This window comes from Camelina sativa, chromosome 15, assembly GCF_030686135.1.
Source record: "Camelina sativa cultivar CO46 ecotype springtype chromosome 15, ASM3068613v1".
In the NCBI taxonomy this organism is placed as follows: Eukaryota; Viridiplantae; Streptophyta; class Magnoliopsida; order Brassicales; family Brassicaceae; genus Camelina; species Camelina sativa.
Window position 1 is genome coordinate 7,566,201 of NC_141894.1, and position 18,659 is coordinate 7,584,859.

Sequence of the window (18,659 nt, forward strand, 5' to 3'; positions counted from 1 at the left end):
ATCATTAAAAGTATATTAAAAAAAAAGTGAATGATGAAAGTGACATGGTCATTTGCCTTGCACGTGGGTGTTGGATACTCTGCAATCTCCTTTTTGACAAACTTCTTAATCTACTACTCATTATGTCATTTCATTATAAAATTGTGTGTGATCATCATAACTAGTTTACTTTCTGATTGTTAAACTACTTTTAGTTAGACTCGTTGTAACTTAACACCTACCTTAACACAAAAATCAAACACGAATTGGTTGGCTAAACCGATTTCAAGAAAATCCAAATTCAAACGATACTGCTACATATGGAGAAGAAACTTTATACTAAAACACATAACACATAACACTGTATGTCGATATAACAAAAAACAAATGCTAACATATTTTGGTTTTTACTATTGGCTTTTCAGCTTTTATGAAAAAAAAAGAGGCTTGTGAAATAACACAGTCCAAAGAGATGTTCACTATGAGGAACACTATGCATAGATTTTGGCGTAGTTACGACTTACCGAATGGAAAACATTATAGAATCTTTAATTTTGATTATTGATATATAAAAAAATGGTGTGAATATATGAAGAGATTGTGGACGAAGATAATTCTGGGACAGTTCCAAAAAAAGAAGACTGTAGAGAAATTGGATTTGTCTGAAACACATTATTATTATTATACAAAGATTGCTTGACTTACACGCCAACCCCTAAAAATTTTCTTCCATTTCTTACTTCAAGAAGGAAAGGTCTATTGAGGTATGTGTCAGGTTTCAGACTTATTTTTTCTTCTCAAATTCAAAGAAAAATAAAATATATTTTGTCAGACCTCATTTTTCTCACCTACTCTGCTTTCTTATTCAATGTTTTGGTCTCTCTAATTTTTTTTTCTTCTAATTCTGTTCAAAATCCATTCTCCATTTACACACATTTTTACCAACTTGTCTCTTTCTTGTTGTGCTTATTGGAATTTAGAAGTTGGGGTTTTTATACTCTGTTTAGTTGTTTGTTAAATACTCGTTGGAAAAATAAATTCCAGTCTTGGAGAAAAGTTAATGTCGAAATTATTATAACAAAAGTTGTTAGAAAAATAACAAAACCAACAACGCGTTTTATTTCACTTACAAATATGTATGTACAAAGGACCCTCTCTTTTCTAGCTCCTACGTACTCTCTTTTTTTTTTCTGTTTTTGTTTGTTTTATAATCTAAATTCATGAACATGCCTTTGATATTTCAACACTCTATTGTCCCCTTTCTTATCATAAGTCAAATCAATCTATTACTATCCTAAATCTCAAAAAAAAAAACTCTTGTCACATTTTTGTATGCACCTTCTATTTTATCCTCGGAATCAATAATCGTAAAATCAAACGTTAAATCATCCATCATATGGGAAACAATACATACTATTCTAAAATTTTTAGAAACACTGTTTTAATTGCACATATACTTTGATTCACTATCAAACTGTTTAGGTGAAAATACATTGCCACCAAAAAAAAATACTACTAGTAGTAAGTAGTAGTAGACTTCCTTTTAATCAAGAATTATAACTTGAAAAAGAAAGTGAAAGAGGTGCGCTTGTCTTGTAAAGTCCCCCCATTGTTTTAAGGGTTACACAAAAGAATGTCCCTCGTAATCATGAAATGAGCTGTGTTACATCAACCCTCTAGATCTTCCCACTTTTTATTTTCTTTAATCATAAACGTCACTTCCAAGTATATTATACTCCATTATTAGTCTACACTTTCCTCGCTTGATTTCTTCCTTGAACTATAAATTGTGCATCATTATTATTATCAGGTACATGCACGCATCCGTAAGTAAAAATGTAATTACAAGAAAGAAAGAAAAAATTCAATGTGAAGTCTCTCTCAACTAACATAATATGATGATGGCTATTAATTAATGTGTTTACTCATTATTAATGATGTTACGATCGACACAACATTTAAAGTTAGTTTTCCATGGCAAGCTATGTGTCTAAATATTTTGTGGGTTTTACTTTTGAGTGTTAAGAAATTACAAGGAAGTCGGTGAAATGATATCCATAGAGTACTAGTGGTGACTAGTGTGAGTAAAAAATGAAAAAATCAAAATGGAATATTACTAGATTAGTGAAAAATCGTAGACTAGGTGTTAATTGACACAAACTTGGAGGGAACAAAGTGGAGATGGGAAAGCAATAAAGGGAGGAGACGACAATGAGGTGAGGTTAACCATTACCTTCCATTTCTTCTTTACCCCACGTTACCAATACCACCTTTTCCTATCCTCTTTAATCATCAATAGTGTTCTTTTATTTATTCTATTTCACTAACTATTATTGTTTCAAAGCCGATGCATCATTTACTAGCAAAAGATGTGTTTAGATAAGAAAAGGTTACACATTCGGAGTCCAATGATAATTTTCACATTATAGTAAATGTAATAATTTAGTTTTTTGGACGGGATACAAAGAAATGAATACAGCAAGGAGGAGATGTTCTAACTTACAACAACATGATATTTTATTTCTTGAGTTTCTTTCTTCATTACATATACAAACAAGAAAAAGATTAGAAGAAAGGTTTAGGATGATACAATATATGTGATTCGAATGATCTCAAGCAGATTCTTCGGACCACTCGTCTAAAGTAGGAGTCTTGACTCCTATATTCTTCATGTCAAGAATATTCGCTGATCCAACGGAAGTAACGACAATGTTAGTTCCTTTCTCCGAAGATGACAATGAAGAAAACGAGATTTCTAACAAAGGAGATAAGTTTTTTACCGGTATGGATCTCTGGTGTTGCAGCCGCAGTGGCATCTGTGATAACAGTCACATTTGGATAATCCAGCTCCACTGCATCAAAAACCGTTTGCCGGATACAATTCGGTGTTTGAACACCTGCAAAAAAAAAAAGGGTTACAAAAACAAAAAAGAGTCCAACAAAAGTTTCATGATAGTGTTAAGACTCTTTAACATACACTCACCAGCAATCACTAACTTGCTGACACCAGAAGTTTGCAAGAAGGAATGAAGATTGGTTCCAAAGAAAGCGCTGAAACGGGTTTTAACTATCTTATAGTCTTCTTCTTCTCTAATGATCAGTCCATCTACCAATCTTGCACCTACGGTGCCTTTAACAGTTGGCCCGACTTTCTCAGAATTATAGTGATGGCGTCTGAATATTTCAACATCTCTTCCTTGAGGATCATGTTCCCTAACAACCTAAAAAAACGATTAAGAGGCTCTCATTTCTCATCAATAGTACTTACTACAAGTTGACTCAGAGAAACTAAAGATCTTACATTTAGATTCTGAAAACAGAGCTTGTGAGCAAAATATATAAAAAAAACAGAGCTTAGTTTTGGATTCTGCTTAACGAATTCTTCTTATAGCAAGACACAACCCTATCATGAGAAAAATGCTACAAGTCCATCCATACCATGAGAAATACTATGAGAGATGAAGGAGAAAATACCCAAATCACGAGGATTCCACGCTGCCTTGCGAGTTCTACGACTCCGATAACATTAGCAACTATAGATTTCCCACCTTTCACTTGCATAACAGAACCTTCCTCTATGAAATCGTTCTGCGGCCCATACAAAAACAATATCTAATATACTCCACAAATTCCAGAAACACACACAACAGCAAAACCCTATCACTACTAAATAACAAGATATATTCACATGTGGAGAGACCTGCATATCGATAACGAGCAGAGCCGTGTTCGTCCATCTCTCGGCCATGGTTTCCGAGCACAGAGATGATTGCTTGAATTGCTAATTCTACATCAGTAGGCTCTCTCTCATTGTAGCCATTTAGCGGATCTCGGCCCATGGCTTGTGTGTTCTTCTCCGGCCCAACAATTAAGAATACAAAACCGTTGTCTCTATTCCAGTTTGCTAAACTTTTCGCCTATTTTATGTTGCGTCCAAAAGTCTCCAAGATAATAATAATCTAAACCGACTGGTTACTTAATCAAGGAACAAGACAAAGTTGACAAACGTTGCCTACTTAAAATATAAACCTGCTGAAGCATCACATCACAAAAGAGATTCACAACCGACCAAGACACTTATCGAAAAGAATCTCCTGTATTAACAAACTTTAGTTTTTAACTTATAAGAGGAAATTGTAAAATAAGCTAAGGTAAATAAAACTCTTCTTTTTGCAGGAATCACACATATCTCTATGACCCGGGCTTGGATATCTCAAGGTAAACCATTTGAGTATAGCCATTGAACACTGACTTATCCAGCCGACCTAAACCCACTCGTTGGAACAAACGGTGCCTCCCATCTGCTACGATCGGAGGAGTCGAACGAGCAGGGTCATACCGCGATTGATGCGTCAATGACGGTCCTGCAACCGGAGGTAGCTCCCAATACACATCGAGAATCGATTCTACGTACCGACTGTTCTGAAAATGCTGATTGTATGAGATTGGCGTGTTCGTGTGGTTAAAATCGTCTCTCATCTCTCCTTTAACTCCCCACCATGTTTCACCTGGTCCACACAGTTCCTCTGTATCAACTGCTTTTTCCCAGAACTTCTTCCTCTTTGATCTCATCCTGGCTTCATCGCTGTCTTTGAAACAACTGTGTCCGCCTCCTGGAGAAACAAAACAATCCATATGAGAATCAATCCAATTACAAATCCATGTATCTATTATGCAATCTCTTTAGAACCCCTCACCTCTTATATATGACTGATCACATATCTGTCTCAGGGAATAATGATCCCCAGTTCCTGTATCGTAGTTATCCTCAAAAATAAGATGTCGGAAACCAGCTTTCAGAGCTTGCTTTAGCCTGCTCAATTTCAAATATGTTATAAGAAATCAGTGAATTCTTTGCAAATGCAATATGAGAAAGAGATAAGAAATGAAGAAAAAACTACCTTTTGAGTTCATTCTGATGGTCATCAAAGAAGACAATAACGCGACTGAGATCTGTTATTCCGTGTTTCCGCAACACAGTCTTCCAATCAACACTTCCAAAATCAACAAAGTCTTTGCCTGCAAAGTACGTGCAGTTTCCATCTACATAGGCAGGTCCCTTTCTTAGATACTTCTCGGGGTGTCTCGGGGTAAGAGAGATCATAGGTGTATCTGGCATTGCCTGCCGCAGCACCCAAGTGGAATGTCCTTTAAAAGCACCACTCTCAATCATCAGATCTGGCTTAAGCCAACGGGCCATGAACCATAACCCAAAGCTGTGATCAAAACCCATTCCATACATGTTGTTCTTGATAGGCCTTGTTTCATATATAGGCACAAACTCTTCTAGACCCTTGAGTAAATCTTTTGAGGTCCATTCAACTTCTTTTCCATGTTTCGATCTGCCTTTTGCCAAGGAAAAAAATTAAATACTTCCATAGCAACACAACAAATTCAACAATGTATTCTCTAACACCCTAAAAATCACTCGTAATCACACAGCACAGCCACTACTATCTAGAGACCACTAGAAGCTACAAAGCCTTCAATTCAATGGAAACCTAGATTTCAAATCTACAAGGACAATGTTGAACCACAAAAGCAAATCAACGGTTCAAAGAAACAGAGATCTGGAGTGCTTACACCAAGGAACACCTAAGGCACCGAAGTCGGATTCGAGGCCATCAAGACCGAAGAAGCCGATCCGAGCAGCGGGATCGAAGCGGGAGACGCAGACGAAGCTGTGAGAATGGAAAGCAACGGAGATGAGGAAGAGAAGGACGAGGAAGAGGAGAGCGAGGATGAGACAAGGCCACCACTGATGACCGATCCGAGAAATGAAATTGGAAGCAAGGAGGTAGATGTGTGGGCGTTTGGTCTTAGATTCGTCGGTACCGGATTCGCCGGAAGCAGAGAGATCGGCGTCTGAGTGAGGACGGCGAGAAGAAAGCGCTCGATCCAGCATCGTCGTTGGAGTTTTCGGTGACTGAGAGTGCCACAGTGATTGCCCATTGCTCATCCCTCCTCTCTCCATTAATATTCTCTCTTTTTTTTTCTCTCTCTCTCTCTTTGGAGTTTTATCAATTTTTATAATCTATAAATGAATGACTAAATAACCAATTTCATTTATCCCGGTTTGGTCTTTAATTGAACAATTCAAACAAATTTCATCTATCCGGTTATGACCAAATTTCATCTGTCCGTTATTAATACTAAGGAAATTTCCAAAAATATCTCTTTTTTCGACGTCACTTTACAAAAATACTTTTTTATATTGTCAATTTTCTATTTATAAAATAACTAAAACTCTAAAACTTAAACAGCAAATACTAAACCACATCCTTCAAAACTATATCATAAATATAAAATAGATAATCCAAATTTTAAAAAAACTTCTGAAAATTATTTAACATATTGTAATTGTGTAAAAGATGGTAAAAATAAAAATATTCAAAAAGAGTATTTTTTTAAAGGATATCCCAAAAGAGGTATTTCCAACAAATTCTCTAGTTAATATCCGCGAATATGCGCGAATTGTTGTATTAGTTATGTTAATTCATTTGAATTTATGTAATAATCATAAAACTATGAAATTTTTTTTTAACAAAATGTTTTAAAATAGTATTTCTAAAAAGTGGTATTAAAAAGGATGGATTTTTGAAATTCTCCCTAAAATACATATATAACAAACAAATTTTCTAAATGTTAATAATACACTTTATTTATTCAAATCATACAATATAAAAATATACAACTTATTTAAAAAATATTGTTAATGATAAAAATAAAAGTTTACTAAGATATTCAAAATTTACCTAAAACATTTAATAATTAAATTCCAAAATTATTTTTGAGTATCCATTAAATATATTTTCTGTAAAATCATATGAAATGCAATAAAAAATCCCAAAGATTAATTTAATTATTAATCTCTTTTATATTCACCTTAATTTAAGCTATATCGCTAAATTAAATTCTTATGTAGTAAAATTTGGAAATAGAATGTCAAATTATTTTTTATATAGAAAATCATTAAATAAAAAAATTTTGAATTAAATAAACATTATAATGATCTTTATATAATTATAGTTTGGATCACAAGAATAAAATATAAAGATTAGTATACAAAAAATGTATTACAAATTTTTTGGAGGTAAAAGAGAGTTAAAAATTTGATTTAATAATTATATCATAATAGTTTATTTTGTTAAAATATTGCATACTTTTTAAATAAAATAAATATACATGCATGAATATGCTTTCTTTAGCTTGATTACCTCATTGGGCTTTGATCAAAATAGTATTGTTGAATCTGCATCGATAATTGTTTTTTACAACCACCAAATGTGTATTAAACATATGTAATTGAAAATTAAAAATAATAAGAAGACAAAGAAGGAAGGAAGAAATACATAAAAACAAAGAAACAAAATTTTGAACAAAATATAAGATAAATCTAACATTGCAAAATATATAATCACACTCTTACCATGAATTTTGAACTCATGCAAGAACATAAACAAAACAAAAAAAAAATATTTAGAATTTGAGATATTGTAGATGATGATGTGAGAATGGTTAATTATATGATTTCAAGGGATGAAAAATTTCTAAAATAATTTATTATACAAATGTAATTGAAAATTAAAAATAACAAAAATATAAAGAAGGAAGGAAGAAGAGAAAAAAAAAACAAAGAAATGAAATTGAACAAAATATAAGATAAACCTAACAAAATATATAATCACTCTTACCATGAATTTTGAACCTATGCAAGAACATAAACAAAACAAAGAAAATATATAGAACTAGAATAGAACCCGCGGTACACCGCGGAGCAAGTTATTTGTAATTGAAACATTTAAATTATAAGTTGTTTTTGTTTGTTAAATATGTTATAATTGTATAATAATTGTTAATTTTATGGTTTAAACCATATAATATCGTAATATAATTTATTTTTACATAATATTGAATTAATCAACTTAATTAGATAAGTCTATTTCTCTAATATAGATAGTGTTAACAAAATAATGAAATAATGTTTTAGCCATGTAACATCGAACTAATGATATTTTAAAAATTATATAAATATCAACCAAACCCGTCCCGCCATATAACTCCGTCCCGAGATATTTTAACTCGTACTATATCATTTTAATTTTTAATATTTATTATTTTGTATTATAAATATTAGATTGAGTTAGTATGATATTTATTAAGATTGTAACCAATAACATTTTATAAGGTTGGCGCTTCTTATAAAGTTTCAATATTTTTAAAATTTAAATATTTATAATACTTATAATTCTTAAAAAAGTTTGAATATTTCTCATATTTGAAATTTCAGAAATATAAGTTTCAATCAAAGTTATCTTTAAAACAAAAGGAAAAGAAATAAAATTTCTAAAAAAAGAAAGCAAAAAGAATTCAACAAAACCAATTTGTTTTTTCTTCCAAATTGTATAAATCATATAAATTGTATAAAAAAGAAAGCAAATAAATATGTTCCTTCATATTGGCTTGTTTGAGCCAATCTTGTACTCTGTTGTCAAAAAAAAAAAGCAAATAAATGAGTTACAAATTATATAAATTTAATTCATATATTGATATCTTGAAAATATGAGAGGTTTTAACTGTAAATCTTAAAAAAAAAACAAATGATAACTATGATCATTATAAGAAGTTTTTTTAAAAAATTGAGATGAAATGTTAAAACAAAGCGATTTTGCTTTGGTAAGATGTGAGATGAGATGAAAGGACTTTGATATTTATAGTGATATGTAGAGAAATGTGATAAATGTTAGCAGTTAATAGATTTCTTGGTTAGCAAGTTCAAACTTTGATGATAGGTAATATTTTGTGTTCTTAGCTTTATAGTAGGTTTTGAAAGCATTGATAATATTTTCCTTAATAATTTGTTGGGATATGAAATGATTTAATTATGATCCGATATACCTCATTAAATGATTTAATTTGTTTCTACTTTGATTCCGAATTTAGAATTTGTAAGGTATGTGAAATCAATGGTCTTCAATTCATTTTACATATTAATTCTGTTAGAATCATTTTACGATTTAAATCCCCGATTTCATTACCATATCTTTGAAAAAATATTAAATGAAAATTTAATGCAATTGCATTTAATTCTATAAGTTTCCAAAAAGTATTTTTTGAGCAAAAAAATGCTACAAAAATACTAGTATAGATTTGAGATATGGTGGATGATGATGTGAGAATGATTATTTATAAGATTTCAAGAGATGAAAGTTACATTTCTAATATAATTTATTTAGAGGAGTTACAATTATAATTTATATTGTGTTTGAATGAAATGAATAGAAAAATAGTTAATTTATAATTTATATAATTTTAGTTACAATTTAGTACTAAAATATAGATTTAAAGTATAGATTAATGTATTTTATTATATTTTTATTTAATTAAAAATATATATTATTTATAAAAAATTAAATGCTAAATGGACCAATAAGGAGAGAGTAACACTTTGGGAGTGTCATTTTTTTACTTTCAAGTAAATATGCGATTAGTAATCTTAGGAGTCTCCACACATTCAAGGAGAAATCGTAACCCGGGTAGAGAGTTACAGAATTGGACCTGTTCAAATGTCTCGTTTCTGGTGTTGTACAAGAACACCTTCGTCTTCATACGTTCTTCAGTTTCCATATCGACAACATCCTTGTATCCCGTGAACGTTACCACGAGGTCGTTCTTTTTGGTAAGAGACACGAATTCAACATCATAATCGTAGATACGATCAAGTACAGAGATGAAACTCGAGGTTGAAAGGCTTATAATCTTGTTCCATGATGATCCGGTTTTATCCATAACCGAAACCTTAATCTCCTTCTTGCACGTTTCGTACTCTGTGATACAGAGTTTTTGACTTGTAACGCCTAACCATGAACACGTCACGCCTTGGTTGTAAACCGGGAGAGGGATTTTTTGGTATTCATGGGTTGAGAGATTAAAGCATAGGATAAACCGGTCAGTATTAGACCGATACGCAATCCAATAGAGGTATTGGTCCAATGTTGTACCTTCTCTGTCTCTGTAATGCCAATCAGGCTTAGGAATCCGTAGGCTGTCTCTCCAAGTACCGGTTCTAAATTCGAAAACACGCGCCGTGGAAGCATCAAGCCGGTCGATAAACGTTACGACTTTGTAATCGTCGTGAACCGGGTCATAACCGAAACCCAGAATGTTCGAATCGTTGCATATGCCGGGATTTGGTACGATCTTAAATTGCTTCGAAGATGGATTCCAAACCATTAAAGTGTGATTCTTTAAGGTAACACATAACGTCCCGTCACAATGAAGCACACATGTGGATTCATCGATCATCGACTGATCCAAAGGGAAATCGAGTTTAAGAGGGTTTGTAATAGCTGGACGCTTGCTTTCCACGTCAAGCATGTAGAGATCCTTGTCGTAAAACGAGACAAACTTGGCCGGAGAAATGTTTTGGTACCTTTCTAAGAACCCACGGTCGTTGATGAGATCTCTCCATGTCTTGCTGACGCATTTGAATCGAGCAAGATCCTTCGTCGATAGCCTCACTAGTATCTCAATGGCTAAATCTTCCGTGAGATATTTCGACATTTTTTTCTGTGTGTGGTTTGAAGATGTTTGGTGGATTTTGCATTTAAATTTATAGAAGAGAACATTTGTACAACTCATTCGCGTGTTCCGTCATCATTAACTTTATCTTTCACGATGACTACTCTACACAAATTGATTTATTAATTACTAAAATATTTTAATGCAATTATTTGACAGGTATTTGAAGTCTTATCAACCATTTTATTTATTTAACCAAATCTATATTATTATTTTGACAGGTATTTGAAGTCTAATCAACCATTTTATTTATTTAACCAAATCTATATTATTAAGACAGATGTACTCATGGACCAACTTTTGGATCAGACTTTGTTTTGGATCATAAAGTCTAATTTTTTTCAATGGTTTTAATTTAAACCATATATTTTTATTTTCGAATCTTACAAAATTACTTGGTTGCCAAGATTTCATTAACTGCAAATCTAAAACAGTCTTATGAGATAATCTTACACATGAAATATTCATATTTTAGTTATAACAAAACAAAAAACAAGATAACTTTTAGGAGATTTGACATATAAAATATTAACTTCTAAATATCTATTTTAATATAAATACAATAGTTTTTAACCACTGAAATTTCTGGTTTTTTATAAATATTTTCGGAAAAACAAATAAAAACATGAAAAAGAAATTATAATTAATATTTGTGCATATTTTTTCTCACAGTATTAGGAACAAATAAATAATTCCAGTTTAATTTTGAAAACAATTAACTAATTACAATATAAAATAAAAAATAAATTACTTTAAAAGGTATTTTAAAATAGTAAAGTATTCATTATAGCCTTAATAATATAAAGTTAATTAATATATAAGATATGTTAAATTAATAAAAATCAATTCAAATTTATTTTAATGGTTATATAAAATATATCTAAAATCAACTTATTTGTAAATACTCTCTAAAATACAAGGTATGCAAGAATTATCTTTAAAAGAATTCTTATTTGTAAATCTATTTTGTAATCATAAATAAAAAATAATATATATTTATGAAAATAAACTATTTCATGGATTACATTTGTTGTTTAAGAAAAATTATAAAAAATCATTTAAAAAAAAGAAGAAAAGAAATTTCAATTTATATTTGTATTTCTAAATAATAATTACCCTAAAATAAGTATTTAAAACTCTAAATTCAATAATTACAATTGGTTGACTATATTGTACTACTATATACTTATGCAAAAATGAATATTAATAAGTAGATTTTTAATTTATTTATTATGAACAAATCTTCTATTGCAGAAAGAAATAAATTATATGTAAAAAATGTAAGAAAAGCACAAAATTTAGTTATGTTCTTACCCAAAATTTTTGGACGATAAAAATAGTCTAATAGTTAATTATTTAAAAGAGAACAGTTATAGAACATAAAAAAATTTACAGGTAGAGACGAGATGAAACATGACGGGACATGACAAGACGGGATGGAAAGAGATGTCTTTGTTATTCTAAAATAGTTATGTGTAGTTTATATACGTGCAATAATCCAAACTAAAACCAAATTAAAATCTGATATTTGGATTTAACACCTTTAAACATACCGCTATCGCTTAAAAATTACAGAACGATTATTGTATATTTATTACCGTACAAAGGATTAACGATCTAAACAATATATTTATCTAAATATGTTTTAACATTTACCATATACGTAAACCAAATATACTACTCAACACTTTTTAAAAATTTTAAAATTATAAAAACTACATAAACCAAAATATTTTATATATTCAAAATATACATAAATTAATTATAACATATGTCATTACATTCCATGCTACACGGGTATCACGTAGTTAGAATTACAGCTAATCGGTCCGTCATCACGAACTTTTTAATGATGAAAAAAATCTTTCATGATTGCGTTCATAAATGTGTTTATTACCAATATATTTTAATGCAATTTTTGACACGTATTTATAACGACAAAAGCGTTTGATGTGCAGGTTTAGCATTTGTTTAGGCATTACGTTCATCAAAAATTATACGTACCCGTTTCTCTCACAAGCCTTTAAAGTTTTAATAATTGTTTGCTCAAATTAAGACTTTTCTGTGTGCTTTATGCGTCGAGAGTGGCTTTGGTGGGATCATCACTAACAAGTGACAGGTCTCTTGCAACTTCTTTAGACAAAACCTGAATGCTCTGTCCTCACGGAACGAAGGTCGTAAAGTTAATTAACCAGTTTGCAACCTATGATAATGGATTAATGGGTTATCGTATAGGATACTAATCACAGGGTGCAAATTTAAAGCCTTGCTTCAAACAGTTTAAGAATGAACGCTAATTACACTTTAGTGGCAGCTTTGTGAATTGGAAGAATGGTAAATAACACATCACTATAACATCTAAGTATAAACTAATACATGAATCCTCCAAATACCTTGACTTGGAAGCCCTCCACACACAATATTCAAATACTTCTCAACGAACACAACATACAAAAAGTTGTGCATATGTGTGTGGAGGACCTCCATGTCAAGGGGCCAGGATGATTTATGTTACGAAACTTCGAGGAGTGACAATAACTTTTGTTATGTTAGGCTGCGGAGAGAGTAGTAGAGATGAAGAGACTCCAAACGAGACGGAAGGGTTTTTATAAGCTGCGAAAATGAACTAAAAATCAAAAGAAGATCCGTAGAGAGGGGAAAGAAAATATGTTTTCCGAAATTTGCGGAAGATTTTTGTTTCCTTTTCAAAATACCTGAATAAAGGATACTTTGATTTTGTTTTTTACTTTATCTGTTTCCTTTTTAAAATTATGCGAGTCGAGTAGAGAGGTTTTGCGGAGGTCATTGACCAAGGCCGCTTATTATTTAAGCTTCTTCATATGTTTAAAGAAAGGCCTTTAAATCTACCGTTGCTGGTTTTGATTTGGGTAATTCGTATGTAGTGAAAGCTGAGACGTACGTTAAACTACGTGTCGCTGACTAATATATTTAATATGTTGCTGTACATGCACCTAAATCAGTACGCTTCTCTAATTATATGTTAAATGAAAAGAACTCTCTAACGTTAGAAGTCTCAAACGGAGGCAAAAATATCACGCTATGAGTTAAGTGTGTGTGTGTGTGTCTGTGATATCTCTCCATTTAAAAAAAAAAAAACAACGAGAACCACGTGAAAAACTGATGAGTTCAACTTTTTAAGTACGAGTTAATTAAGGCAAATGGCAAATATACTTCAGAATCGCGTTCCACTCCTCTCGCAAACATAACCGGCCACCGGGTTTGTTAATTAATTCTCGTGATTCTTTGTTGTAGTATAGCTGTATGTATAGATAAAGTATATGAATAAAAACCACAATCTTTGACCTTTAGCTATTATTTGGGGTTTTAAATACTTAAAAAAAAAAATGGAATGTGAAAATCACTTAAGTTGAAGAGCTGAGGTTTTACAAAAGAACCTAACCTATAAATGTAACCATGCCGAAAAAAACACGAAAAAAAAAAACCAAGAATTACAATCTAGCGTTGAATGTCAATCAACACAAATAAACGGATCCAACGTATCATTAGGTCCTTGAAATGCTTCATGGACCTTCTAGTTGTGATGCTGTTCCTGATTTCCCTGTCAATAGCCTTGAAAGTGATCAAATGTGAGAGGAAGACGCCTTTGCATACCGCATTATTTGGATTTAAATACTTTGTAAGTGATTGATAGATTATAAATGATCATCGATCAGAGAGAACTATTGACACTTTGGGAGGTGTAATGATTAAAAAAGAAGTTGGAGATGAGGATCGTACTTTCTTTTCTTAATTATTAAACCTCCAAGTCTCCAAAGTTGACACACATGTGTGTGATACAAGGATAATATTACATTTGATACCCATGTGATGTGAGCAAATAAAAATGATATACAGTACTAGGATATTACAACCCACATGCATGCACTATTATATTAGTTCTCCTTAATTCATGCACTAGTTTCTTTGGAATCTTGCAACCCCTCTCATAATCGTTGTCATTCAGTTGAAGAGCTTGGTGTGGTCATAACAAATCTGTGTCTGCGATACGTCTCCACCGTTTAAAACGAGTGTACATCGAGAACCAGAACGTCAAGCCGCATAAAGGAAAAAGTCAACAAGGAACTGTAAGTACACAGTGCCCCACAAGGCCACAACTATCAATAGTATAGTGGGGTTGAAAGACGAGAGTGCCCAACTATATAGGCATAAAATTTTCATATGTTCATGATGCTTAATAGTATGCAATGAAATAAATAATTTACTAGTTTTAAACGGGATTCTAGTTAGTATAACTGTATCGGTTAAAACCGCTAACACCTTGACAAGGATCCCCCACAAACAATACTCACATCTTTCTCAAAAGAAACGCAACAAAGTGCCAAAAGTTGTGCATATAGTTTGCGGCGGACCACCTGTCAAGGTCTTAGGAGGATTTATGTGACATACAACTTTTTTTTAAAAGGTGGTCAACTATTAACTTTTTCTTGAAACCTAATTTTGTTACAAAACTACTTCATTTTTTTTTCTTTAGGTGACGAGGTGGAAGGGGTATGAACACATGAAAAAGGCCAAAAACAATAATGCAGAAAAAGTAACCCTTATTGTAAATCCATCATCATAAGCCTACTATACGTACCAACGCACCTAAAGAACAATGAAGCGGTGGTAGGGTTTTTAGAGTGGTCGTTACTCTTTCCAATTTCTTTTAATAAAAATTAATTAAAAAATACAAGAATGAGAGAGTATCAGAGAAGAACCCGTTACTTAAGTTACTTGCTAAAGAAAGGTTATTCAGTTCTTTTTAATACTTATCTTTTTCTTATTAGTCATATATTAAAATATTATTATTTTTTAATTTTGAGTAAGGGTGAATACGATTTTTCCGGTAATGATGCAGCTCATAAAAAATTAGGGTGTTCATTTTTTTCTAAGAAATTTAATAAATATTTCAAAAAATGAGTTAAAAATATATTTAAAAAAAAAAGAAATCTCGATTGGGGATTTTTTTAAAAATAAAACCATCTTTATCAGAGAACGATGAATCGTTTCTCACAACAACTAAAACAAATCATTTTATTACACACTTTTTCTTTTTGATTTATTTTTTAATATTAATACCAATAAGAAAATGACACGTGTCTAATTTCACATAAGTACCGATGCTTGCATTGCTCCACCAAGTAACGCTTCTTACTCTTTTTTCTTCTCTCTTCTTTTAATTATTTGTTTAATAAGAGCATCAACATGAGTAACCACCACTAATCATGCCCTAATTTTGGCTTTGTAGGGATTATTATTGACCACACGTAAAACAAAAAGAAGTCTCAAACGGCGGCAAAGAGGTAAAGTCTCTCTGTTCTATGGTATCTGGGTTTGATTTGGAAACAGTCGTATCGTGTGTGACCGTGACGTTCAAGTACGTGATCAAGGCTATGGGGAATTTACTTTAGAATCGTGTTCACAGCTCCTCTGGTTTTCAAAGGCAAGCAGAAACAGGTTTGCTGTTGATCTTTTGGTTGTAGCGTGGAGGAAAAACATATCAATCTTTCACCTTATAACATATGTTGCTATACGTACGATAGATTCTTTTACTTACTATATATAAATACTTGAATTCTCAAATGCTTGGTAGATTGGACAGGGTCGTGAGAGAGAAGTGTTTAAACACTTTGTGTCACTTCCGTTAGCTACATATACTGAGTTGAAGAAAAAACTTGAGGCTTTCCAGAATTCTATATTGGGTAACAACAATGATACTAAGATTCTTCCACTCAAGTTTCAAAATACTTTAGCTCGTAAGTCCAAAAACAGAGGAAATAATGAGTTTCTAGTGTATAGAACTTGTTTCTATGACATGCACTTTTTTAATATTGGACAGAGTTGGGAATCGAAAAATCGATTTTTGTTTCGCCCAAAACTTTCCATTTGACAGTGGTTATGTTAAAGTTAGAGAACAATGAATCTGTGGTCAAAGCTCAAAAAATTCTTAAGGTATATAATGAATTTCCTATGTATTAAGAGATATAGTATGCTTCTTTTATCTTCTAGGATTGCTTTGGTGACTAGGTGTAATTCGTCAGATTCGTATAATTCCACCGGCCTACAACCAATCACAAAGCCATTGTTGTTATAGATAAACTATTTTTTAGGCTCTATCATCCACCTATTAAAGCTTAAGAAACGAGTGTCTGATAACAAGATAGAATAGTATTTGAAACACAAGTTCTGAATAATGTGGTGCTATTAGCGAGTGTGTCATATGATATATTAGCCCATCGGTCATCCTTTAAAATTGGGATCTCAGATTTATTTTATTAATATTTAATACAATAATATTATCTAATTTAATTAGTTATTTTTTAAAAAAAAATTAAACCATTCAAATCGTGACACATAAGCGAGAAAGGTTCTTGACACATAAGTGATCCAATATCTAATATATATGTTTCCAATAACAATGGATGTCAATAATCTTTATAACTCCTTTATATTTAATTCTTTATTTGCTTTTTTTAGTATGATCTTAAAATTAATTACAATCCTTAATCCATTATAGTCATGATAAGACAAAGTGGTGTCACTTATAAAAAAATATAACATAGTTTATCTTTCTTATATATTTTAAATCTTTTACATTTTTAGCTAAGAAACTCTTCTCCTAATATTAAGATAATTTGAGAAGCTGACCTTGTCACCCCTTCCACTACCAAAAAAAAAAAAAATAATAATTTAAGAAGCTAAACATCAACGAAAGAAGTTCTCGTTGACTTCCCCTAAAAAAAAGAATTCAAAAACCTTAAAATGGCGCTTCTTCCACGGGAGTTGGAGGAAGAGATATTGTCTCGACTTCCACCTCAATCTCTTCTTCAGTTAATATCAGTTTGCAAACGATGGAATGTGCTTTTGTCTGAAAAGAGTTTCATCAAGAACCACTTCGCTCGCGCCCGTCCTCATTTCATCTTCCTGTCAAATTCCAACATTTATTCCATAGAAATCATCGGTCTCGATGGAGCTGACTCAACGATTAAGTTGCATGAGCTATCCTCATCTGGTATTCCTTACCGGGAATTGAATTTTAATGACTTCACCATCAGTTCTTGCGATGGGTTCTTGTTTTGTAATAGTGGGATTTTTCCGAAAGGGACAGCGATTTGGAATCCGTGGTTGAGACAGGTTAAATGGGTCGAACACAAGGATAAAGGTTTCTGGCCTTGTGGCGTAGGATACGATAATACTAGACCCGAAAAGGTTTACAAGATCTTGGGGTATATTCTGTGTCCCCACCACGAGAGAGCTGTGATCTACGATTGTGCGTCTCATACATTCAAGTTTATTGATACACCTGACGAGGACCGGCCCTTAACCCACGTGAAACGATATGGTGTGCCCTTGAACGGAAATCTCTATTGGCTACGTTTTACGCTCGACGGTACTGGTGACATTTTTATCGGATGCTTTGATTTCTCGAGGGAAATATTGAAACCCTTGTGTCTCGCTCCGTGTCAGATTTTTGATACATTCAATATCAATCATCTTGTCCTCCAAGCTTTCAATGAAAATAGGTTATCCTTGTTAAAGAGATGTAATAAGACAAGAAATGTTGAGATTTGGGTTACAAAGAAAAAGATTGATGCTAGTAACAACAGTGAAGACGAGAAAGTTGTTTGGATTAACTTGTTGACTTTGCCACCAACTAATTTCCCAGACTTATCTAATAAGGATTTTGGCGTTAATTACTTCCTCTATGACAAGACCACCCTAATCATGTGTTGTGGTGACAATGAAACCGGATGGCTTTGCATCTATATCTTCAGGGCAGATTTGTTCAAAAAGTTTCAAATTGATTTGGGGTTTAACCGTTGTTGTCACTGTGTTTATGCTCCCAATTTTATTCCCATTCCTTTAGAGTTTGGATCGACTGATTTTATCACATTTTGTTGAATCTTGTTCATCTTCTTATTAAAAACCTTGTTTAAGTGTTTAATATATATTCTAAGAAAATTCTTTTCGACGTTTGTCTATCAACATGCACGTGTACTATTTCTGACTTCTGTAGCATAGTACTTGTGGTAACAGAGTGGTTGTCATCTTTTCATCAAAATCGGATACAAACAGAT

General features: G+C 32.0%; 2 protein-coding genes and 2 pseudogenes across 4 annotated transcripts; 1 reads left to right on the forward strand and 3 right to left on the reverse strand.

Annotated features, from left to right (window-relative positions):
* Positions 1-2,376: 2,376 nt before the first annotated feature.
* On the reverse strand, positions 2,377-3,872 carry LOC104745947 (putative inactive nicotinamidase At3g16190). The gene is made up of 5 exons (XM_010467329.2): positions 3,680-3,872; positions 3,454-3,567; positions 2,963-3,200; positions 2,760-2,876; positions 2,377-2,665 (listed from the first exon to the last, which is right to left on the reverse strand). Exons 1-5 carry the CDS (start codon positions 3,725-3,727, stop codon positions 2,592-2,594), a joined length of 591 nt encoding a protein of 196 aa, XP_010465631.1. The 5' UTR covers positions 3,728-3,872; the 3' UTR covers positions 2,377-2,591.
* Positions 3,873-3,977: 105 nt separating this feature from the next.
* Positions 3,978-6,024, reverse strand: LOC104745948 (uncharacterized). 2 transcript variants are annotated; one of them, XM_010467330.3, is made up of 4 exons: positions 5,563-6,024; positions 4,881-5,325; positions 4,677-4,792; positions 3,978-4,592 (listed from the first exon to the last, which is right to left on the reverse strand). In XM_010467330.3, the coding sequence occupies exons 1-4, from the start codon at positions 5,951-5,953 to the stop codon at positions 4,171-4,173; spliced, it is 1,374 nt and encodes a 457-aa protein (XP_010465632.1). In that variant the 5' UTR covers positions 5,954-6,024; the 3' UTR covers positions 3,978-4,170. The 2 variants fall into 2 exon arrangements, with proteins under 2 accessions (XP_010465632.1, XP_087344540.1); XM_087488414.1 differs by having other exon boundaries at positions 4,881-5,321; positions 5,563-6,001.
* A 3,234-nt stretch (positions 6,025-9,258) lies between these two features.
* Positions 9,259-10,654, reverse strand: LOC104745949 (putative F-box protein At3g16210 pseudogene; annotated as a pseudogene). Its single transcript, XR_015582728.1, has one exon. The product of XR_015582728.1 is annotated as a putative F-box protein At3g16210 pseudogene (transcript).
* A 6,689-nt stretch (positions 10,655-17,343) lies between these two features.
* On the forward strand, positions 17,344-18,483 carry LOC104748229 (putative F-box protein At3g51171 pseudogene; annotated as a pseudogene).
* The last annotated feature ends 176 nt before the right edge of the window (positions 18,484-18,659 follow it).